This window comes from Microcaecilia unicolor, unplaced genomic scaffold, assembly GCF_901765095.1.
Source record: "Microcaecilia unicolor unplaced genomic scaffold, aMicUni1.1, whole genome shotgun sequence".
Classification (NCBI taxonomy): Eukaryota; Metazoa; Chordata; class Amphibia; order Gymnophiona; family Siphonopidae; genus Microcaecilia; species Microcaecilia unicolor.
The window spans coordinates 23,388-48,282 of NW_021963764.1; the positions used below are offsets into that span (position 1 = coordinate 23,388).

At 45.4% G+C, this 24,895-nt stretch overlaps 1 protein-coding gene across 1 annotated transcript in view; it reads left to right on the plus strand.

Moving 5' to 3' along the window:
- The first annotated feature begins 10,587 nt into the window (after window positions 1-10,587).
- Window positions 10,588-24,895, plus strand: part of LOC115459616 (cholecystokinin receptor-like) — a 48,547-nt gene continuing 34,239 nt past the window's right edge. The window contains exon 1 of the mRNA XM_030189426.1: window positions 10,588-10,750. Coding sequence (XP_030045286.1) covers window positions 10,588-10,750 — 163 coding nt within the window. The remainder of the gene's footprint in view (window positions 10,751-24,895) is intronic.

The following is a 24,895-nucleotide window of genomic DNA, read 5'->3' on the forward strand; positions in this document are numbered from 1 at the left end:
TGCAGAAGAACAACGCGCTTATGCTGAATGGTAATGAGATGGAAATATAGGCGCACTCGTAGCGTTGAGCTGTAGAGAGTTTGCTAGGAGGACTGTGGTTGGCGCAATGCGCAGAAGAGTTGAGCGGTAAGCTCGGCTTCTATGCGCAGGATTCTGGTAAAAACCTGAATTGTGAAACACACATTGGCACCTGTTTTCCTGTGGCCTAAATAAAAGCATTTAAATTTTTGTTTTTTTTTAGCTTAGACACTTATATTTAGACATGGGGAAACAGACGCCAGTGCCGTGCATTTGCTTGAGTCTGCTGTTTTTCATGCGCAGGGCTTGCACGGGCTTCCGTCTGCTTCCAAAGAAATGAACGCTGGCAAATTTTGCAGAAAGATTCATGAGAGAAGCAAGAGAAATCCTGAGAAATCCTCTCATACAGCAGCCTAACGCCTGCGCCGACTGGGCGTTATTTTTTCGTAGCGGTAAGGCAGTGTTGTTTCGGCCGCTCTTTTCTGAATACAAATGACCTCATTAATATGAGTTGACTACATTAGCATGCTACTTGCGTTGTTAGCCTGCACGCTTGTTTGTTCCCCGCGCTCTGGACCTCTGAACATTCTGCGTAGGTAATGCGGACGCTAGTACGGCGCTAATGCCCTGTTACTCTTGAACATTGGAGCCTAAGTAATTGTAAATAGAGAACACTTCTTTATTTATAACGGGGTATCATGGTACAATATGGTTAAACTGTGAGGCTGGCTGGCAAACGTGGTAATGGAATTTTTATGGTACGGATACTTACTAATGGAACGTGGGAGGCTCCTTTAGGTGAGTCCTGTATAAAGCATAGCTCTAGATTTAATTTTCTAATGAAACACAGTAGTATTTTGAAGTTTAGGCTATGCATTACTGAGACAAGTCTTGTAATAAACTTTTCTTATTGATTTGGTTACCCAAGGGGCTCATTTTCAAAAGAGGAAAAAACGTCCAAAAAGTGACATGAGTCTAGGGCTTTTCAGCTTGGAGAACAGACGGGCTGAGGGGAGACATGATAAAGGTATATAAAATAATGAGTGGAGTGGAACAGGTGGATGTGAAGCGTCTGTTCACGCTTTTCAAAAAATACTAGGACTAGGGGCATGTGATGAAACTATAGTTTTTTTTTTGTTACATTTGTACCCCGCGCGGCAGGCAATGGAGGGGTTAAGTGACTTGCCCAGAGTCACAAGAAGGTGCCTGTGCCAGGAATCAAACTCAGTTCCTCAGGTCCAAAGTCCACCACCCTAACCACTAGGCCAGAGAAAGTTTTTCTTCACCCAACGCATAATTAAACTCTGGAATTCGTTGCCAGAGAACGTGGTGAAGGCGGGTTAGCTTGGCAGAGTTTAAAAGGGTTTAGACGGTTTCCTAAAGGACAAGTCCATAAACCAGTACTAAATGGACTTGGGAAAAAATCCACAATTCCAGGACTAACATGTATAGAATGTTGGTACGTCTGGGAAGCTCGCCAGGTGCCCTTGGCCTGGATTGGCCGCTGTCGTGGACAGGATGCTGGGCTCGATGGACCCTTGGTCTTTTCCCAGTGTGGCATTACTTATGTACTTATGCATTTGGATGTTTATCTCAGAAAAACATCCAAATCAGTATTTTTGAAACCTATTTTTAGACGTTTTTCTCTCAAATCTATGTAAATCTCAAGGTGGCATGCCAGGGGTGTGTTCAAGGCGGGACTTGGGTGTTCCTAAGACTTAGACGTCTTTCAGCCATAATGGAACAAAACAAAAACGTCCAGGACTAAAACTTAGATGTTTTGAACTAGACATGTTTTTATTATGAACTAGTAAAAGAGGCCTGTTTCCGAAAGAAATGAAATGGGCACTAGCAAGGTTCCACGCCGCCTCCCTACCTCCCTCTTTCTCTCTCCTCCGAGTTCCATGCCCCCCTACCTTCCTCCCTCTCCTCCAAGTTCCAGGCACCCCTCCCCTTTGAGTGCCAGGACCTCCTGCCCCCCCTTCGCCTTTGAGTTCCAGAACCTTCCCTCCCCTTTGAGTTCCAGGACCCTCCCCTTTGAGTTCCAGGCCCTCCCCTTCGAGTTCCAGGACACCCCTCCCTCCCCTCCCCTCCGAGTTCCACGCTCCCCTCTCCTCCGAGTTCCAGACCCCATGCCTCCCTCCCTCTCTTTCTGCCCCCTCCGAGTGCAAGCACAACCTGTCCTCCGGCAGCCCCTCGCCTTCCTGCGTGCCAGCTGTAATTTAAAAATTTTTACCTCGGGGTCCGGCGTCAGCAGTGAAGTGAGCGGTGCTTCAGACTGCCTTCCCATGTGTCTCAGCTCTGCCTTGGTCCCGCCCGTCATGATCGTTTCCTTTGCAACATGGTGACGTAAGGTGGGGCGTGAGGGGCCGGACTGCTGAACGTGGGAGGGGATGGAGATGGTGGTGCAAACTCATAGCGCCAGTGCTTGAACGCGTCGCGGTTTCCCAGGCAACACCGTGATGTCACCGGAAGGCAATCAGACATTATGAACAGGGCTTCAGCTTCCTGGCAGACAGCTTCAGAACGTTTGGAGGTGCAAATTATTATAGTAGATACGGCACAAAAAGGTGTCCCTAAATAACCAGATAAACACTGGAGGGAATCAGGAATGACCTCCCTTAATTCCCTCAGTGGTCACTAACACCCTCCCACCCACCCCCAAAATGTGATGAAAAACATTACTTGCCAACCTCAGATGTTATACTCAGGTCCATCAGAATAGTATGCAGGTCCCTGGAGTAGTCTAGTGTTGGGTGCAGTGCACTGAAGACAGGTGGACCCAGGCCCATACCTCCCCCTACCTGTTACACTTGTGGAGGAAACTGTGAGCCCTCCAAAACTCACCAGAAACCCACTGCACCCACATACAGGTGCTCCCTTCACCCATTAGGGCTATTGTAGTGGTGTACAGTTGGGGGTAGTGGGTTTTGGATGGGTTTTTGAGGGGGGGGGGGGCTCAGCACACAAGGTAAGGAAGCAATGGTCAGATGTGTACCTGGGTGCATTTTATGAAGTCCACTGCAGTGCCCCTAGGGTGCCCTACTGCTGTCCTGGGATGTCAGGGGGAGCAGTCTACCAAAAATGCTGGCTCCTCCTACATCCCAATGGCTTGATTTTGGACATTTTGCACTTGGACGTTTTTGTTTTTTTTTTCCCAAAATGCCCCCCCCCCAAAAAAAAAAACATCCAAATCAACAAAACGTCCATAGTAGTTTTGAACACAAAGATAGACATCTATCTTTTTAGAAATGACTTCTTTCCTGTTCAGAATTTGGACGTTTTTGTAAAGCATCCAAATTCTGATTTCGACGTTCTATCGAAAATGTCCCTCCGCATCTCTTTATTACAGATGAGTGTGTTGTTAAAATGGTTTTTCATATTAGTAACCTTTGTCACCCCCACCCTCAGTGTAAAGGCCTAAACTAGGCTTGTTGTTCTGAAGTAGGCTGTTAGATTCTTTTACCAAACCATGCAAGCCAGTCCGCACATAACAACGCCAACGAAGCCCATTCGAAACTGGGATGCTAGCACAGTTTAGTAAAAGGGCTGGTTAATTTTCATTTTTCCATTTGTATTTTGTATTTCTTATCTTTTCATGACTTTTTCTTCTTTAAGGGCTTCTTTTACGAAGCCGTGCCAGCGATTCCTGCGTGATAAATCAGAGGAAGCCCATAGGAATTGAACGGGCTTCCTCTCATCTACCACGCAGGAATCGCTAGCACGGCTCTGTAAAAGAAGCCTAAGTTTCTAGGGCTGCATTTTGATGAAAATTTTTTATTGTGGTTAATCGCTTGATTAAAGGTATGTTATTTATTTATTTTTTTCCCCCACTGCAGCCCTATTTAACAGAGGAATGCATTTCACAGGGAATCCTAAAAGCCTAAAAAATAAGATGGAACACAGAGTATATAGCTGGTCTTCTGTTCATATGACATGCAGACTGCTGACTTTCACTGATAGCTATGACTAATAATACTATGGAAGGTTAAATGACTTGCCCAGAGCCACAAGAAGCTGCAGTGGGAAAATAAATAAATAAATAGCGTACATTTAATCAATCAAATCAATTCTTGTATTCCGTTAATATCCCCTTTCCAGGGGTTCAGTGCAGTTTACATTCTAGGTGAGACAAAAGCCGATAATGTTAGTGTGAGGTATGAGAACAATTAGAGACCATGGGTGTATGCATGAGACCAAAAACATTATAGGAAAGGATAATGGATGACACTAGGAGGTAGAAGTACAAATTTTAATCAAAATGCAGCCCTACAAACCATATTGCTGCTTGTTTTCAAAGCTCATAGACTTATTATTTATTTAAAAAATGATATACCACCTAAACCTAGATGGTTTCCATAAAAACATACATAACAATCAAAGAGTAACAAAATATTGCACACACGACACTACTTTATCCTGAGTTTACCCCCAAACCCAATAATCAGCAAATAACATATCAACCAGCTTTATCTAACTTAGAAAAAAGCTGTGTTTTTCAAAACAATTTGCTAAATTGTAAGTGCTGCTACACAGCACAGTTGACCTGCCAAAGCGTTCCATAAGGATACCCCATACCACCGAAAAGGCTTTTTCATCATCCTGCTTATTTTCGAAGGAGAAGGGCGCTCATCTTCCGACACAAATCGGGAGATGGGTGCCCTTCTCCTAAGTGCGCCCAAATCGGCATAATCGGAAGCCAATTTTGGGCTTTCTCAACTGCTTTCCGTCGCAGGGATGACTAAAGTTCAAGGGGGCATGTCGGCAGTGTAACCGAAGGCGGGACGGGGGCGTGGTTAAGAGATGGGCGTCCTTCTCCTAAGGGCGCCCAAATCGGCATAATCGGAAGCCATTTTGGGCTTTCTCAACTGCTTTCCGTCACAGGGATGACTAAAGTTCAAGGGGGCGTGTCGGCAGTGTACCGAAGGCGGGGCGGGGGCATGGTTAAGAGATGGGCGTCCTTCTCCTAAGGGCGCCCAAATCGGCATAATCGGAAGCCAATTTTGGGCTTTCTCAACTGCTTTTCATCGCAGGGATGACTAAAGTTCAAGGGGGCGTGTTGGCAGTGTACCGAAGGCGGGGCGGGGGCGTGGTTTAAGAGATGGGCGTCCTTCTCCTAAGGGCGCCAAATTGGCATAATCGGAAGCCAATTTTGGGCTTTCTCAACTGCTTCTGTGGCAGGGATGACTAAGTTCAAGAGGGCGTGTCGGCAGTGTACCGAAGGCGGGACAGGGCGTGGTTAAGAGAATGGGCGTCCTTCTCCTAAGGGCGCCCAAATCGTCATAATCGGAAGCCAATTTTGGGCTTTCTCAACTGCTTTCCGTCACAGGGATGACTAAAGTTCAAGGGGGCGTGTCGGCAGTGTACCGAAGGCGGGGTGGGGGCGTGGTTAAGAGATGGGCGTCCTTCTCTCAGGGTTGCCCAAATCAGCATAATCGAAAGTCGATTTTGGGCTTTCTCAACTGCTTTCCATTGCAGGGATGACTAAGTTCAAGGGGGCGTGTCGCAGTGTACCAAAGGAGGGACGGGGGCGTGGTTAAGAGATGGGTGTCCTCGGCCGATAATGGAAAAAAGAAGGGCATCCCTGACGAGCATTTGGCCGACTTTACTAGGTCCCTTTTTTTTCACAACCAAGCCTCAAAAAGGTGCCCAAACTGACAGATGACCACCGGAAGGAATCTGGGATGACCTCCCTTACTCCCCCAGTGGTCACCAACCCCCTCCCAACCTCAAAAAAATTACAATACATTTTTTGCCAGCCTCTATGCCAGCCTCAAATGTCATACCCAGCTCCCTGGCAGCAGTATGCAGGTCCCTGGAGCAGTTTTTAGTGGATGCAGTGCACTTCAGACAGGCGGACCCAGGCCCACCCCCCTACCTGTTACACTTGTGGTGGTAAATGGGAGCCCTCCAAAACCCACCAGAAACCCACTGTACCCACATGTAGGTGCCCCCCTTCATCCCTAAGGGCTATGGTAGTGGTGTAGAGTTGTGGGTAGTGGGTTTGGGGGGCTCAAGCACACAAGGTAAGGGAGCTATGCAGCTGGAAGCAATTTGTGATATCCACTGCAGTGCCCCCTATGGTGCCCGTTTGGTGTCTGGCATGAGAGGGGGACCAGTGCACTACGAATGCTGGCTCCTCCATGACCAAATGCTTTAGATTTGGTCGTTTTTGAGATGGGCGTCCTCGGTTTCCATTATCGCCGAAAACCGAGGTCGCCCATCTCTAAGGTCGACCTAAATGTCAAGATGACCGACCTAAATGTTGAGATTTGGGTGTCCCCGACTGTATTATCGAAACGAAAGATGGACGCCCATCTTGTTTCGATAATACGGGATTGCCCCGCCCCTTCGCCGGGACGTCCTTAGAGATGGGCGCCCTTAAAGATGGACGCCCAGTTCGATTTATGCCCCTCCATATCACCCTCAAAGAGGAACATATGTAACATTGGATTTCTGCCAGGTACTTGTGACCTGGATTGGCCACTGTTCGGAAACAGGATGCTGGGCTTGATGGACCTTTGGTCTGACCCAGTATATGGCTACTCTTATGTTCTTTTGTTCTAACTTGGTAAGTCTATGTGCTTTGAAAATGAGCCTGTCTTCTCAAAGACGATCCTCTTCCTGTCACAGAAATATCTAGCCCATCATTACAGCATAGGCTTTTGCTTTTCCATATGTTGTCCCATCGTCCTATGTATCTAAAACCTTCTTGTTGTCTCCAGACTTTGAAGCACTCATTGAACTTGTCCATATTATGTAGTCTTTCCTCTCCCTTTCCATAGGTAAGTAGTACTTCAGAAAAGTCTGTACCAAAGCGTTTATCCCCTCCCCCAGCTTCTGGAGAGCTTTCTGCATTACAAGGGTGCTGTCCCTTTGTCCTGAAGAGGTTAGGGCTCTTCAGCTTGGAGGGGGGATATGATAGAGGTCTACAATACCCTGAGTGGGAGTAGAATGGGTAAAAGTGAATCAATTGTTTACTCTTTTAAAAAGTACTGAGACCATGGAATTCAAACATGCGTGGGATAACATGCACTACCAAAAGCAGTGAAAACGACCTACGACCACCTAAACTTCCAGAACATGCTAAAAACCACCCTGGTCAAACAGGCATATCATCCCGATCCACATAAAACACTACCCTCGGCTACACAGAAAACCAAAGTACGTATGATCACAACACTACTCTTTCCGCATTATGACTATTCTGTGGCTTGGGGGGGGGGGGGTTTGGACAGATTCTTGAGGGAAAAGTCCATTGAACATTATTAAGAATTGTTTTTTTTTTTTTTGGGGGGGGGGGGTTGCCGGGTTCTTGAAGCCTGGATTGGCCACTGGTCTCCAACGCCACCGCATTTCCTTCCCTGCTCTCTCTTCCCCTCATGTCATGTCCAGCTTGCTTGTTTTAATGAAACTGAGCATGCCGGAAGAGAGAGCAGGGCAGGAAATGTGTTGGTGCTGGAGACCAGAGCTGGAAAAAGCACTTCAGCTGGCAGGGGCACAGATCCGTTTGGGGGGCCCAGGCCCCCGTGGCCCCCATAGCTACGCCACTGCTTAGTGGAGATTGGGTGGCAACGCTGATAATTGGAGAGTAAAACCAATGCTGGGCAGACTTGTATGGTGTATATATATGGCCGCCCTTGCTCTCAGTAAAATACAGGTCAATGGCTCAGGCTAAAGAGCTAGGCCTCTACAAGCAAATGGCTCATAATAAGAGCTGGGCTTCTCTTAAAAATCCAAAGTCATCTCTGATACAAAATACATTTTTCTGCAGCATAAGCTGAACTGAGTTCCCAGGGAGCTGGCACGGGAGGGGGTCCTTTGCTCTTATAAACATGCCTGGGACTGGCATAAGTGAAGAGTCATGAAAGATGTTTTGGGCTAATGAAAGTAGATAAGGGGGTAGATGTACGTAGTTAGAGAGTTCTCAGAGGGAGGGGGAGCTGAGAATAGCTGAGAAGAGCAGAATGACCGATGAAGTCATCTCGCCACCTGTGCTTTGCACCCCTTTTGTGTATAGTTGGAACCTGGGACCTAATGAAGTCACCCTTATCGGTTCCTTATCAATTGATAAGGGATAGCAAGTTCTGCTGACAAAGCTGGATCCCATTGGAATCCATTGGGTTGAGACAGTATAAAGGAAGCACCCCGAGAAGTGTAAGACGCAGAAGGAGAGACAGAGAGAGAGAGACAGACGCAGATACAGAGGCAGATGCTGATGGAGGAGAGAGACAGAGTACCACCGAGAGCTGATGTGTCGTGTGATTCTGTTCCACTGTATGATTGACTGAATTGCTGGTATCCTCATTATTGGGTAATGTATCAATGCTAATTAATACTAATAAACTATATCTCTTTAACTAATTGAAACTGGGTTCCTCTTTAATTACAGACTTAGCTACGGCTGAGCCTGTACTGAACTGCCATGAGCAGATTCAAGGTTGGGAAAGCTAGATATTTGGAGGGCATATGTAACTTTGCCCAGAGAGAGATGAGACGGGCCACTGCTTCCGTTGCTGGATTAGCAAAGGTAGATTCGGAGAAAATAAACATATTGGTAGCAGAGGATGGTTACTCCCTCTTGGGCTTCGAATCTGCCTTTGCTAATCCAGCAGCGGAAGCAGTGGCCCGTCTCATCTCTCTCTGGGCAAAGTTACATATGCCCTCCAAATATCTAGCTTTCCCAACCTGAATCTGCTCATGACAAGTCTGCCCAGCATTGGTTTTACTCTCCAATTATCAGCGTTGCCACCCAATCTCCACTAAGCAGTGGCGTAGCTATGGGGGCCACGGGGGCCTGGGCCCCCCAAACTGGATCTGTGCCCCTGCCAGCTGAAGTGCTTTTTCCAGCGCTGGTCTCCAGCACCGACACATTTCCTGCCCTGCTCTTTCTTCCCCTCACATCCGGCATGCTCGTTTTAGCAAAACTGAGCATGCGTGAATGCTCAGTTTCATTAAAACAAGCATGCTGGACTTGACATGAGGGAAGAGAGAACAGGGAAGGAAATGCGGTGGCGTCGGGAGACCAGTGCCGTCATTTACTATGCTACTATATGTTATCAGGGGACATGCCATGAAGTTACCTAGTAGCACATTGAGATATATTTTTTTAAACTTAATGTATAGTTAAGCTCTGGAACTCATTGCCGGAGAATGTGGTAAAAGTAGTTAATGGAGCAGCTTTTTAAAGAAAGGTTTGGACAAATTCCTGGAGGAAAAGTCCATAAACCACTGCTTATCCCTGGGATTATGTAATATGGGCCTTTTCTATACTAACTGTTTTTTCCCACACCTTCTACAACGATTTCTAGAACTTAACTATGTGCATAAGTACATAAGTATTGCCATATTGGGAAACACCAAAGGTCCATCGAGCCCAGCATCCTGTTTCCAACAGTGGCCAATCCAGATCACAAATACCTGGCAAGATCCCCAAAAGTACAAAACATTTATATTGCTTATCCCAGAAATAGTAGATTTTTCCCAAGTCCATTTAATAACGGTCTATGGACTTTTCCTTTAGGAAGCCGTCCAAACCTTTCTAAAACTCTTCTAAGCTAACCGCCTTTACCACATTCTCTGGCAATGAATTCCAGAGTTTAATTACATGTTGAGTGAAGAAACATTTTCTCCGATTCTTTTAAATTTACTACATTGTAGCTTCATCGCATGCCCCTAGTCCTAGTATTTTTGGAAAGCGTAAACAGACGCTTCACATCTACCCGTTCAACTCCACTCATTATTTTATAGACCTCTATCATATCTCCCCTCAGCCGCCTTTTCTCCAAGCTGAAGAGCCCTAGCCGCTTTAGCCTTCCTCATAGGGAAGTTGTCCCATCCCCTTTATCATTTTCGTCGCCCTTCTCTGCACCTGTGTTGAATGAAAACACGTTTTCTCCTATTTGCCTTAAATGTTCCACTATGAAACTTCACGGAGTGTTCCCTAGTCTTTGTACTTTTGAAAATGTAAACAGTCGATTGTGTGTTTACCTCTTCCATTCCACTCAACCTGAAATCTTGCTCCTTTTGGGATCCTCTCAGACACTTAACTTGGATTGGTCACTGTTTGGAAACAGGATACTGGACTCCAGCAGGGATATTTTTTGGTCTGAGGAAGTGGTTGATTCTTCTAGGGAGCTGCTGTTCTTGTTGCAGTGCTGCTGATTGCAGGTAGAGGGAGCTGTGGCTTTGCTCATTCATTCCCCCTGTGTGTGTGATGGAATATATATCTCCCAGGTCTGTTACTGCAGCACCTTCACACTCCCACTCACTCTACTCTACTGCCCATTGCAGAGGGAAACGAGCAGCATCTCAGCCCATCCTGGAGCAAGAGGAGAAGAGAGAGCCTGTGACTGGCAGCGCTGTGAGACTGAGTTCATGCAGTTTGCAACTGACCAGCTCTTTTCTGGCAGAGAGAACTGCTGAAGATTAGAACTGTGTGAGAGGAGAAGTGACTGGGGGAGCCCATCACAGACCCAAGAGGAACTGTGAGGGGAGCTGAATTGCTCAGACCTGGAGGAGAACAACCATTTGTGACCACCTCCAAAGTCCCCTGTAAGGGTAAAAACAATGGATATCTTTAAACTAACGGAAAATGCCACCGTCCTGCAAGATCTGCTGTGCAGACCGGGGAATTATTCAGCAAACTTCACAGGCAATCTCAGCACCTGGAACTTGACCTGTGACCACCTGCTCCAGAGGAAGAACCCCCTGTCGCCCCCAGGATCCAAAGGTGAGTGTGTGCCACTGCCCGGGTGGACAAGGCTCCTATGAGGAAAGGCTAAAGAGGTTATGACTGAATATGACAGAGGGGGGATAGGGAACATGGACTGGTACCTACCCCAGGACTGTGCACAAAAGTGCTTTTGGTGTTATCAGTGCAGTGTGCGCTCCTCGGGTAAACCAGTCTCTGTTCAATTTTATTACTTCAGTACGCGCTCTATAGGTAAATCAGTTCCTTTTCAGTGTTATCAGTGCAGTGTGTGCTTCTCTGGTACCTTATATCGTTTTCAATGTTATCAGTGCAGTGTGTGCTCCTGTAATAAATCAGCTCCTTTTCAGTGTTATCAGTGCAGTGTGTGCTCCTCCGGTAAATCATTTCCATTTCAGTGTTATCAGTGCAGTGTGTGCTCTTCTGGTACCTTATCCCATTTTCAGTGTTATCAGTGCAGTGTGCGCTCCTTGGGTAAACCAGTCCCTGTTCAATTTTATTACTTCAGTATGCGCTCTATAGGTAAATCAGTTCCTTTCAGTATTATCAGTGCAGTGTGTGCTCCTGTAATAAATCAGCTCCTTTTCAGTGTTATTAGTGCAGTGTGTGCTCCATTAGTACATTAGTCTGTTTTCGGACATATCAGTGCAGTGTGTGCTCCTCTGGTAAATTAGTTCCTTTTCAGTGTTATCAGTGCAGTGTGCACTTCTTTGGTAAATCTTCTTCATTTCATAGTTATGAGTGTTATGTACAGTAAGTTGTAGGTTGGCTCCTTTTCAGCATTATTGATGCAGTGTGTGCTTCTCGGGTAAATCATTTCCATTTCAGTGTTATCAGTGCAGTGTGTGCTCCTCTGTTACATTGCCCCCTTTTCAGTGTTATCAGTGCAGTGTGTGCTCCTCTGGTAATCTTCTCCCTTTCAGTGTTATCAGTGTGTGCTCCTCCAGTAAATCATTTCCATTTCAGTGTTATCAGTGCAGTGTGTGCTCCTCTGTTACATTGCCCCCTTTTCAGTGTTATCAGTGCAGTGTGTGCTCCTCTGGTAATCTTCTCCCTTTCAGTGTTATCAGTGTGTGCTCCTCCAGTAAATCATTTCCATTTCAGTGTTATCAGTGCAGTGTGTGCTTCTCTGGTACCTTATACCGTTTTCAGTGTTATCAGTGCAGTTTGTGCTCCCCTGGTACCTTATCCCATTTTCAGTGTTATCAGTGCAGTGTGTGCTTCTCTGGTCCCTTATACCATTTTCAGTGTTATCAGTGCAGTGTGTGCTCCTCTGGTACCTTATCCCATTTTCAGTGTTATCAGTGCAGTGTGTGCTTCTCTGGTCCCTTATACCATTTCAGTGTTATCAGTGCAGTGTGTGCTCCTCCGGTAAATCATTTCCATTTCAGTGTTATCAGTGCAGTGTGTGCTTTTCTATAAAATCCACTTCTTTTTCATTGTTTTTGATGCATTGTGCTCTTTAGCATTATCTGTTCTCTGCATTTATAAAAGACCTAGAGATGGGAGTAACTAGTGAGGTAATTAAATTTGCTGATGACACAAAGTTATTCAAAGTTGTTAAATCGCAAGATGATTGTGAGAAATTACAAGAGGACCTTACAAAACTGGGAGACTGGGTATCTAAATGGCAGATGACGTTTAATGTGAGCAAGTGCAAAGTGATGCATGTGGGAAAGAGGAACCCGAATTATAGCTACGTCATGCAAGGTTCCACGTTAGGAGTCACTGACCAAGAAACGGATCTAGGAGTCGTCATTGATGATACGTTGAAACCCTCTGCTCAGTGTGCTGTGGCGGCTAAGAAAGCAAATAGAATGTTATGTGGTATTAGGAAAGGAATGGAAAACAAAAATGAGGATGTTATAAATCCTTTGTATCGCTCCATGGTGCGACCGCCCCTCGAACATTGTGTTCAATTCTGGTCGCCGCATCTCAAAAAAGATTTAGTGGAATTAGAAAAGGTGCAGAGAAGGGCGACGAAAATGATAAAGGGGATGGGCCGACTTCCCTATGAGAAAAGGCTAAAGCGGCTCTTCAGCTTGGAGAAAAGGGGGCTGAGGGGAGATATGATAGAGGTCTATAAAATAATGAGTGGAGTTGAACGGGTAGATGTGAAGCGTCTGTTTACGCTTTCCAAAAATACTAGGACTAGGGGGCATGCGATGAAGCTGCAATGTAGTAAATTTGAAACGAATCAGAGAAACGTTTTCTTCACTCAACGTGTAATTAAACTCTGGAATTCGTTGCCAAAGAATGTGGTAAAGGCAGTTAGCTTAGTGGAGTTTAAAAAAGGTTTGGCCAGCTTCCTAAAGGAAAAGTCCATAGACCGTTATTGAATGGGCTTGGGGAAAATCCACTATTTCTGGGATAAGCAGTATAAAATGTTCTGTACTTTTTTGGGATCTTGCCAGGTATATTGTCACCTGGATTGGCCACTGTTGGAAACAGAATGCTGGGCTTGATGGACTTTTGGTCTTTCCCAGTATGGCAATACTTATGTACTTAAGTATGTACTGTACAGTCCTTTGTCAAATGTCCCCCTTTTTATTTATTTATTTTATTTATTTATTTGTTACATTTGTATCCCACATTTTCCCACCTATTTGCAGGCTCAATGTGGCTTACATAGTACCGTAGCGGTGTTCGCCGGTTCCGGTCTGAACAAATACAAAGTGTGAACAAGTACAATGTGTGGTTGTGGTAGAATAGAGTTTATATACATAAATACATAAGTAATGCCACACTGGGAAAAGACCAAGGGTCCATCGAGCCCAGCATCCTGTCCACGACAGTGGCCAATCCAGGCCAAGGGCACCTGGCAAGCTTCCCAAACGTACAAACATTCTCTACATGTTATTCCTGGAATTGTGGATTTATCCCAAGTCCATTTAGTAGTGGTTTATGGACTTGTTCTTTAGGAAACCGTCCAACCCCTTTTTAAACTCTGCTAAGCTAACCGCCTTCACCACATTTTCCGGCAATGAATTCCAGAGTTTAATTACACGTTGGGTGAAGAACAATTTTCTCCGATTTGTTTTAAATTTACTATACTGTAGTTTAATCGCATGCCCCCTAGTCCTAGTATTTTTGGAAAGTGTGAACAGACGCTTCACATCCACCTGTTCCACTCCACTCAATATTTTATATACCTCTATCATGTCTCCCTTCAGCCGTCTCTTCTCCAAGCTGAATAGCCCTAGCCTCCTTAATCTTTCTTCATAGGGAAGCCGTCCCATCCCCGCTATCATTTTAGTCGCCCTTCGCTGCACCTTTTCCAATTCTACTATATCTTTCTTGAGATGCGGCGACCAGAATTGAACACAATACTCAAGGTGCGGTCGCACCATGGAGCGATACGACGGCATTATAACATCCTCACACCTGTTTTCCATACCTTTCCTAATAATACCCAACATATATGATATATACATTGGGGGAACATTAGGTAGTAAGAGGGAGAATTGGGGTGAGTCCATTACGTTCCTGGTGTTGATTGTGTAGTAGGTACTCTGGTTCTTATGTTGGGTCGGTGGGGGTATGCCTTTTGGAACAGGTGTTTTTAGTTTTTTTCCGGAATCTTGGGTGGTCGTATGTTGTTTTTACTATTTTTGGCAATGCGTTCCATAGTTGCACGCTTAAATAGGAGAAGCTGGATGCATATGTTGATTTGTATTTGAGTCCTCTGTTGTTTGGGTAGTGGAGATTAAGGTATGTTCGAGCTGATCTTGTTGTGTTTCTGGTTGGCAGGTCTTTGAGGTCTATCTTGTATCCTGGGGCTTCGCCGTAGATAATTTTATGGACCAGGAGGGAGCATTATCAGTGCTGTTTTCTCTTCGTTGCTAAATCAGTAACTCTACTACTACTACTTAACATTTCTAAAGCGCTACTAGGGTTACACAGCGCTGTAGAATTTAACATAAAAGGACAGTCCCTGCTCAAAGAGCTTACAATCTAAAGGACAAGTGAATAGTCAGTTCGATAAGGGCAGTCAAATTGGGGCAGTCTGGATATCCTGAAGGTAAGAGTTAGGTGTCCAAGGCAGCATTGAAGAGGTGGGCTTTAAGCTTCCCCTGCTAGAGAGAGGCAGGCAGGGCAAATGTTTGTGGAAAGAAGAGAGGTAGAGGAATTAGTAAAGGCTGAGAGAAGGATTGGCAGTGGGAAAGCAGGTTGTCCACGCAGGAAGTCCTCTGGGAAGAGAGAGGAACCGGTAGGGCAGAAGAAGGGGCAGTACATCGATAAAGGAGAATGAATTATGGGAAGTGATTCTAAGCCGTAATATCCTCAGTTCCTTATTTTACCTTTCTGGGAACAGAGATGGGAAAGGCTCCTGTCATGTGGTACAGCAGAGTTAGAGACCTCAGAGGGTCTGTGGGATGGTACCCATGAATCCTATCTGGGCTTTCTTGGAGCTGCCAGGAATGGTTATGAGTGCGGGGGATCTGTAGAGCAGTTTGTGTCCCCTTACTGAGATATACAATTGAATAAAATCTAGAGCTTGGGCACTGCTTTATGGTTTCCGAATTCACCCTGATGACTACGTAGTTTAAAGTCCCTTTTCATGCACTGAATTACTGCATAGAGAAAATAGAATGAAAGCTCAGGATGTGTTCTGTAAGAGAAGTTTGATCAACTGTGTGATGGAGAGCAACAGAAAGAACACATCCTATACTTCCTGCTCTATTTCAGCCTGCAGGACCCAAGTATGGAGAGACTGAGCAGGCGATGCATATATAAATTGTCCAGCCAATAAGGTTTAGTGAATCTGAATCAGAGGCGTCCTTGCACTTGCTGGTGGGCAACTGAAAGGTTACTTTTGACAGAGTTCCACAGAATTGAGAGCTGTTAATGGAAAAAATGTTGCTTCTAGAAACAGAGAAACATGACGGCAGATAAAGGCCATATGACCCATCCAGTCTACCATCCTCTGTAACCCCTAATTCTTCCTGTTCCTAAGCGAACCCACATGCTTATCCCATGCCTTATTAAACTCTGGAACAGATCTCGACTTCACCACCTCCACCGGGAGGACATTCCACGCTTCCACCACCCTTTCTGTGAAATAGTACTTCCTTAGGTTACTCCTAAGCCTATTCCCTCTTAACTTTGTCGTAAGCCCCCTCATTCCAGAGCTCGCCTTCATTTGAAAAAGGCTCTCTTCCTGTACCAACAGATGAAGCGTGATAGGAGAGAGACCCAAAGCAAGAACTGGGCACCGGGTCTGGCATCCTGCTCTCTCCAAGTGGTAGGGAGCAGATGCTCTGTTAGCCTCAGGGGCCGTGGACTTCATCGCTTTGGAGGTTGTATCTCACTAAGAGGCACTTTTACTAAGCTGCGGTAACAAGGACTCTGTGCTAGCGGTGGCGGCCATTTTTGCTGTGCGCCAGTGCTTTTACCGCAGTGGGTGAAAACAGCCAAAAATGAAATGGCCGTGTGGTCATTTCGGGGGAAGTACGTGACGCTGCCTGATAACTTCCGGATAACCCCCTGCGGACGTATTTTTTTCAATATTTCTGCTAGCACCGGAAATGGCGCGTGCTGGGGAACGGAATTACTGCTGGCACCTGCGTTGGACCGGCGGTAGTTCCGGGTTGCCATGCGGCAAGCCTTTAGTACAACGGTCCCTAAAGTTTTACTAAGGCTAGAAGCGTTTCCAAGGAAGGTGATCAGAATGGTCTAGGACTGCCCAGAAGATGAATGAGAAGAGTCTTGATGACCCGAATATGTTGCTGAAGAGAAAAGGAGGGACAGGGAGGCTATGACGGAGCATTAGGTCTAATATATGTAACTGCATCCCCAAAACAGGAGTCTCTCACCACTACCCAAATAAGTTACAAAGATTTTTATTTAGAAAAATCAAAACTTCAAAACGCTAGTGCTTCAACTGTTCCTCAAACCATGAATCCCACAGACATAAAATAAAAATCTTCAAATCCGTCATGTATGCAGTGGAAATTCAGTGAAAAATCTGACACTCTGAAGTCAACGAACAATCCTCGTAGTTACAAGATCCTTTACTTAACGAGATTTAAAGTGCTTCAAAATGGCCAGACTTCAGAATAGGTGAGTAAGACCTTCCTTCGTACCCAAACCAACGAGGACCCGTTTCACCATAAAGCTGGCTTCTTCAGGGTGACATAGCAGACTCTAAGTTTCGAAAAGTGGTGCAAGTGGCTCTGAGTCACCCTGAAGAAGCCAGTTTTATGGTGAAACGGGTCCCCGTTGGTTTGGGTGCAAAGGTCTTACTAATCATTTAGCCCTACCCTCTGTTTTCTGTCCAGTAACCAACTCCTAATCCACACCAGAACCTTGCCTCCTATCCCAAGACTGTTTATTTTCTCAGGAGTCTCTCATGAGGCGCTTTATCAAAAGCTTTCTGAAAATCTAGATACACTACATCAACCGGCTGACGTTTATCCACATGTTTATTCATGCCTTCAAAGAAATGAAGCAAATTGGTGAGGCAAAACTCCCCTTGGCTGAACCCATACTGACTCTGTCCCGTTAAACCATATTCCATATTTATATATGTGTTCTGTAATTTTATTCTTTATAATAGTTTCCACTGTTTTACCTGGCAGTGACGTCAGGCTTACCGGTCTGTAATTTCCTGGATCACCCCTGGATCCCTTTAAAAGTCAGTGTCATATTGGCCACCCTCCAGTCCTCAGGTATTTATTACTTATTTAATTGTTACATTTATACCCCACATTTCCCCACCTATTTGCAGGCTCAATGTGGCTTACAAAGTATTGTAATGGCGGTTGCCATTACGGTTGATGACAAATACAAGGTTGTGTTATGGTCACAGGTAGAGGTGTTTCAGGCATCATGGGGTAAAGGATAATAAATTGTCCTGTGCGATCATCGATTATCTTGTGTTGCTGGTGTGGGGATTTATGTTGGATCGGTGGGATAAGCTTTTTTGAAGAGGTGGCTTTTCAATGATTTCCTGAAGCTTAGGTGGTTATGTGTGTTTTCACTGCAAGTGGGAGGTACAATAGATGACTTTAACAACAGGTTACAGGTCACTAACAACAGATCAGCAATTTTATGTATGAGTTCTTTCAGTACGCTGGGGTGTATACCATCCGGTCCAGGTGATTTATCACTATTTGGCTCAGTACATCTTCCAGGTTTACTGAGACTTCTTTCACTTCCTCCGCATCATCACCCTTGAAAACAATATCTAGTACAGGAAGATTGTTATGTGAATATTTTTACTGCTGTAATTGTCTATTGGTCATGTTTGATTTATTCTTATTGTACACCACCTTGAGTGAATTCCTTCAAAAAGGCAGTAAATATATCCTAATCCTTCTTCAACAAAGCCTACAACAAGAACCGATAACTGATAACCTCACTAATCCACCTCAACAACCTACTCAGTTATGAAAACCCACCTTCTATAACTACCCTAATCACTCCCTTCCTCTTCTCTTCCCTACTTAATCTCTGCACAATACTAACCATATCTGATACCCTAGAATGACAATGTTAATAAAACTATGTAAGCCACATTGAGCCTGCAAATAGTTGGGAAAATGTGGGATACAAATGCAATAAATAAATAAATTAAATAAATAAATAAATAAAAAGCACCTCCAACATTCTGAAGCTGACTCCATGGCACTGTGGCAGTGTAGGGTTCGTAAGTCTGTAGTCCAGCGTTTCATTGGCTCTCACTGTCCCCGCCCTCACGTCGAGGAAACGGAACGCTGCATAGTTGCCAAGCAAACAAACGTGACGTCACAGGAACGAAGAACCAATCAGACAGAATGGAACTTGGAGGAGGGAAGTGGAGTGGATTGAATCTCTAACAAACAATAATATACAGAGAGTTACGAACATCAGTGGAGGCAAGTGCACAGAACGGAAGACAAACATTTCATCACTTTGTCACACACACACACAATCACTCTGTGTATCTCTCTCTTACACTGTCTGTAAACACACTGTCACTCTCAGTCTCTCATATGGGCAACTGTATGTTGCATTCTCACGAGTAAGGAGCTCTTCTGATGTGATTGTTAAACTGATCGAAGGGCCTGAACAAGGAAAACTTTTACCACATTGTAACACAGTTTACACAAAAACTATTGTATATAAAGAAATCTTACACATGTAAACAACAATTATATTCAGAATACAACCGTGGAAACATTAATGGCAGGAACTCATTACACTGCTAGTGCCCGTTTCATTGCATTAAGAAACGGGCCTTTTTTTCTAGTAAATAAATAATAGCCTCTGTCACTTCACCTTTTAACCACGCTTTTGTTTGATCTTCTTTCCACCCTTTGTTAATACGTGGAATACATCTGGTCTGGGCTTCCACAATGGTATTTTAAACAATGTCCACACCAGATTTAAAGTCTTAACCTTTGGATCGACCCTCTTAGCTTCTTCTTAACCATTTTCCTTATTTGTCATAGGCGCCCTTTCGAAAATTAAATGCTGCTCCAGTAGATTTCTTTAGTGACTTCACTCCAGATATCGGCTCAAATTTGATCAAACTATGATCACTGTTTCTCAGTGGATTCCAACACCCTTACCTCTCGTACCATGCCCTGCATTCCACTAACATAGCTCCCCCTTCTTACTGGTTCTTGGACCAGTTGCTCCAAGAAAAAGTCATTTATTATATCTAGAACTTTTACCTCCCTAGCGCTCCCTGATGTAACATTTATCCAGTCAATATTAAGATAATTGAAATCACCCATTATTACAATGTTGCCATGATTTGCCAGCGTTCCTAATTTCTGTAAACATTTCTTCATCTGTCTGTCCATTCTATCCTGGCGGATGGTAGTACATCCCTACTAGTATACTTCTTCCCCTCACGCATGGAATTTCTATCCATAATGATTCCACGCTGCTGTTTTATGTAGAATGTTTATTTTGTTTGATTCAATTCCCTCTTAACATGTAGCGCAGGCCCCCTCCAATTTGATCCTATCATTGCGATATAATTTGTACCCTGTTAGCACAGTGTCCCGATTGATTATCTTCCTTCCACCAGGTCTCTGAAATGCCTGTTATATCTACCTCAACATTTAGTGCTATATACTCCAAGTCTCCATCTTATTTTTTAGGCTTCTAGCATTTGTATATAGACAAATTGTTTGTTTCCTTGCATCTACAGGCTGCTTTGAAGTTGGTGATAATTTGCATTCTTTACTGTGTTCTCCCATTAAACACTCCGTGGCTCTCTTTCACCATATTGAAACCTTTCTATCGGGAATCCCTAAGGATCCTGTTTCAGTAGTATCCTTCGAGGATACTCCTCGCTAAAATCATGTGCTCCTAGGTGACTGTCGGCTTTCCCCCGCATTTTAGTTTAAAGTTGCTCTGTCTCCTTTTTATATGTTAGTGCCAGCAGCCTGGTTCCATCCTTTCAGAACAGGCTCCCGTTTCCCAGAATGTTGCCCAGTTCCTAAACAAATCTAAATCCCTCATTCCTGTATCATCGTCTTAACCATGCATCGAGGACTGTGGAGCTCTGCCTCCCTGTTGGGTCCTGCGCATGGAATGGGGAGCATTTCTGAAAAATGCTACCCTCGAGGATCTGGATTTCAGCTTTCTACCTAAGAGACTAAATTTGGCTTCCAAAACTCCATCCCATATTTTCTTTGTCATTGGTACCCACATGCATCAAGACAGCCGGCTCCTCCCCAGCACTATCTAAAATCCTATCTAGGTGACAGCGTGAGGTCCGCACCTTCGCACCAGCCAGCAAGTGACCAGTTGATCCTCATGTCCACCAGCCACCCAGCTATCTACAATCCTAATAATCGAATCACCGACTACAACAGCTGTCCTAACCCTTCCCGCTTGGGCAGAAGCTTCTGGAGACACATCTTTAGTGTGAGAGGATATTGCATCCCCTGGTGAGCAGGTCCAGGCTACAGCATTACTTCCTACTTCACCAAAGTGATGCTTTCCTTTAGGAGACCTCCCTTCTCCAAGGCAGCACAGCACAGGGTCTGCCAGACTGGAGGTGGGACTTCTCTACAATATCTCTGTAGGCGTCCTCTGTGTACCTCTCTGGACCCTCAGCTCCTCTAAGTCTGCTATTCTAGCCTCAAGAGAATGGACTTGTTCTCTGAGATCTAGCAGTACCCTTCTCACAGTTATACTTTACTGGCAGAAACCTCCCTCTATGGTTTGCCTTAGTTTCTTGAACCTTCGCTGCCTCCAATCTGGTTCCAGCAGTGCTTGCTGTCAAGGACCTGACCCTACTCAGCTCTCTGATCCGGGTCCAGATGTCAGCCCGGCCACCTCTAGGCCTCTGGTCCTCCTGGGTCTCATCTAAGACTGAGGATTCCACCTCGGGGGCAGACTCACTCCCCAGTGATAGAAGCCGATACCACATTGTCCCAGCATAGTTGCACCTGGGCTACCCTCTCCTCATTGATCACACCTCAGGCAGATGATACGCCCCAAGGGCCCCATGGTTTTACTGTCCTCTACCACTAGCTCCATGGTCACATTAGTTGTTGGGCCATCTCCTCCATGCAACTTTCCTCCTCAGCAGGACAATCTCCAACCCCTCCGTACAATCCATGTGCTCCTCATTGGCTTTTATGTCCAGGTGCACCACCCCAGGTCCTCGTGCTTGACCTCCACCCTCATCTAGAGTGTATGACGTCACTCGTACTTTTCCACCAATGATGGACCGCTCTGGTTCAGTCTCCTTTTTCCCCTTGTTCTGAGTGTGGGAACAGCGGCCATCTTTGCTGTGCGGATTCTTCCAGCCAGTTTCCCAGGTACTTACAGTTCTTATGGAATCCTTTGCGGTACTATCCTGACGTTTCTACCAGGTCTGTATACCTCCAGTACCAGAGAAAACTGTGGAAAAAATCACAGTCTAGTTAAACAGTCCCTCCATCTTAAAATCCCATGTCTCCATGTTCCGGGCACCATTGGTGTAACCCTGGTCTCTGCACACACAGTCCGGGCACCAGTTAGCTCATCGCTGGTCAGGGGCACCTGAGACCAGGGCCACAAAGACATCAAAAGCACCTGCAACGTTTCTAGTCACACACACTGTGCTGGCCGCAGGCCGGGGCCGGATAAAAATCCGGAAGGCTGTATTAGCCGGGGCTTTTGCTGTTTATGCCACTCTGCTCACTTTTTTCTGTTGAGTCTAGAAAGTAAGTAAAGAAAAGACTCCAGTCCAGAGTTTTATATGAAACAAACAGAACTTTACTGAAGATTCTGCAACAGGCAGTTCAAATCCTTCTCAAAATTACAGTCAATTTGTAATCCAACTTGATATCCAATAACAATAATTTCCAGAGCAAACGTAGGGAAATGGTGTTTCTTTTCAAGTTCGGTTCTATAATCCTACGGTATGTACATATTTACTGCTCTCCCTGTCCATATCCCATCCTTCGGGGTTAAACAATCTAAGGCTGCGCCTCCAGCACTTGTGCAGAAAACGGATCTTCCTCTGGACCAGACCTCCCTGTCAGTCCACATTCCTCTCCTCCCAAGGAGCCCCTTTCCGGGCTACCACCTTCACCTCTGAGTAGCTCTTCACAGTTCCTGCTCCCAGGCTGGGATCCCCTATTTCCCACCTGGACCATTCCTCCATGGTTAATGCTTTACTGGCAGAAACCTTCCTCAGTGGTCAGTCCTTAGATTCTTGAACCCATCCAGGACAACCCCCCTCTTCTGAAGGGTCCCGGCGGGGGTTGAGTCAACCAAAGACCTCGTGCATTCCCCAACCAGGACATGTATTAATTCTAAACTCTTCACCTACTGTCATTCAGCAACCAGGAACACTTTTCCTCTGCAACTTACTCAGGAACCCATCCCCTTGGGCTGGATCCTTTACCACCCACAGCCGCAGGACCCTCCCCTCAGAAACTCTGGAGAGTTCTCTCATGAGCTTTCGGAAATCCCCGTTGTAATGGAGGATTACGTAGACGAGGCAGGAAAACGGTAAAAACTTAGAGAACAATGAAATGAAGCTGCAAAAGAAGTAAAGAAAATTAGGAAAGAGCGGTGGAGTCCTGGAATAGCCTCCTGGTGAAGGTGGTTGGGGCAAACCAGTGACAGAATTCAAAAAGGTGTGGATAACTACAGAGATTCCTAGAGAAAAGAAAGACAGAATCAAAGAAAAAGAAATGACTTCCCCAGTTCAGAAAGGCAGAGAAGGGTGTAACTCGCATTGAGCGGCAGGAACTCTACAGGTTCAGACATTTTACAGGGCAAGATGCTGGTCCTTTACCTGCAGTTTGTGTGACAGCACCTGGAATCGCTACCTGCAACCGTGTGCGTGTGGGACAGCAAGTGGAAATCTATACTGTACAGATCTCTCTGCGCTCTGTGTGTGTGACAGCAGGAGAATATTCCAGAGTGGTGACAGCAGGCGAAGTGAAGATGTTTTGTACAATTGATCTGTGCTGGTGGGGGGGGGGGGGGGGGGGGGGGGGTGAGGGGGTGGGGTGATAGTCAGTGAGGATATGTGCCAGTATTTATCTCTGCAGGTGTGTATGTGACAGCAGGTGAGATTATTCCAGAGTGTGTGAGAGCAGGTGAAAATGTTTTCCAGATTTCTGCAGCTGTGGGTGTGTGATGGTCCGTGAGGATTATTTCAGACTGTTTTTGACACTTGCAGAAGGTCCAGGTTGGAGAGGGAAGTATATCTGAGTTTCTTACACGAAGAGAAGTTGGTAAGGGCTGTTAAGGGCAGCTTTGTCATCTGATTCACAGCTCTGCACTAGTTTTGCCAAATTTCTCCCTCTTTCGGGTCATAAGTAGCCAGAATTGATTTCTGTGTGGTGACGGGGATGATAGATGGACGGGACTAATTTTGTGTTGCTTCTGCCACACTCTCCTGTTGAATCTGCTCTGCCTACCTCAGGGTGTTTGCTAAGGACTGAGCTCAAGGTGAGTTATATGTGCAAGTACAGCTGGTCGGTCCCTGCTCAAGCGTCTTACAATCTAGGTAGTACTTCTGAGGCGACGGAGAATTATGTGAACATGCCGTCATCACAAGGGCCAGACTGGGTCTCAGGTGCTGCTTTAACCAGTAGGTTACCAGGACTGTGCAGCCCACAAACTTGTCTTTTCTTTCGCTTTGCATGCTGGCTTAGTGGAATTTTCACTTGGTTCGGTTTTTAAAAACATTTTTCATTTCGAGAGTAATATCGTAATTACTGTGCCCTCTTTTGGAAGCGTGTGCAACGCCTTTTACACAGGGAAAAATCAGAAATGTTGTTTATTTCCTGTCATTTGGGGTCAAAACAACACAAAATGACATGGAAATTTGCCTTGTCGTTTTAAAGGACTGCAAACCCTAAAGACCTACTACCCTTAATGTAGGAAAGTCGCAATTTTGATTCATGAAACACAGCAGCTGTTACCATGGAAGAAATTAATTCCACCTCTGGAGCCTGCTCTGCCCAATCACGTTCTACAGCAACATGTTAATGTCTGTGTCCCGGGTCAGGGGTTTAATGCAGGACGTAACACACGCCAGCAGTATTTACAAATCAATAACAATTTTCTCTCAAACGTTAGCGGGTTAAGATGTGCTAAAGCCACATTAAACAGACCCTGTACAGCTGTATTTATTGAGCATACTACATACATCGCTTTATCACAAAAACTCTGCTGTGATTCGCAGCTGGTCCGGACACTTGTCTCCCACTCTTACCCCGTCCTGATTAGCGCAATGTGTAGCACGCTGAATCCTTCACGCCTACCCCCATCCTAATATCAATCTTACAGTCCTACCCCCATCCTGATATCAGTGCAATGTGTAACTGACGTCCTGCTTGCTTCATGGTGCAGATAATGGAAATAGAGTGATAAGTCTTGCCGATAAAGCCTCTGCATGTGATTGAGCATGTAGGAACAGGGCGACACGCTGTCCTTTCTGAAGTACGATTATGCCGAGCCCTCTGACTGTAATATAGCACAGGGGAATTAGTAATATTTCCACAGCTGGGTAGAGAAGTGACAGAAGGCAAACAGACTCCGGGCACATTCGGCCTTATTAGAAAGAGTGTCTAATGCATGAGAAGCTCCGAAATGAGCCCTTCAGCTTCCAGCCCTGACGATGAGTCTCTCTGCTCCACTTAGGGCTGCTTTTACCGCTTAAGAAGTCCTGGGCAAACCTTTCCTCAGTTCTTTTATTTGTTTAAACACATT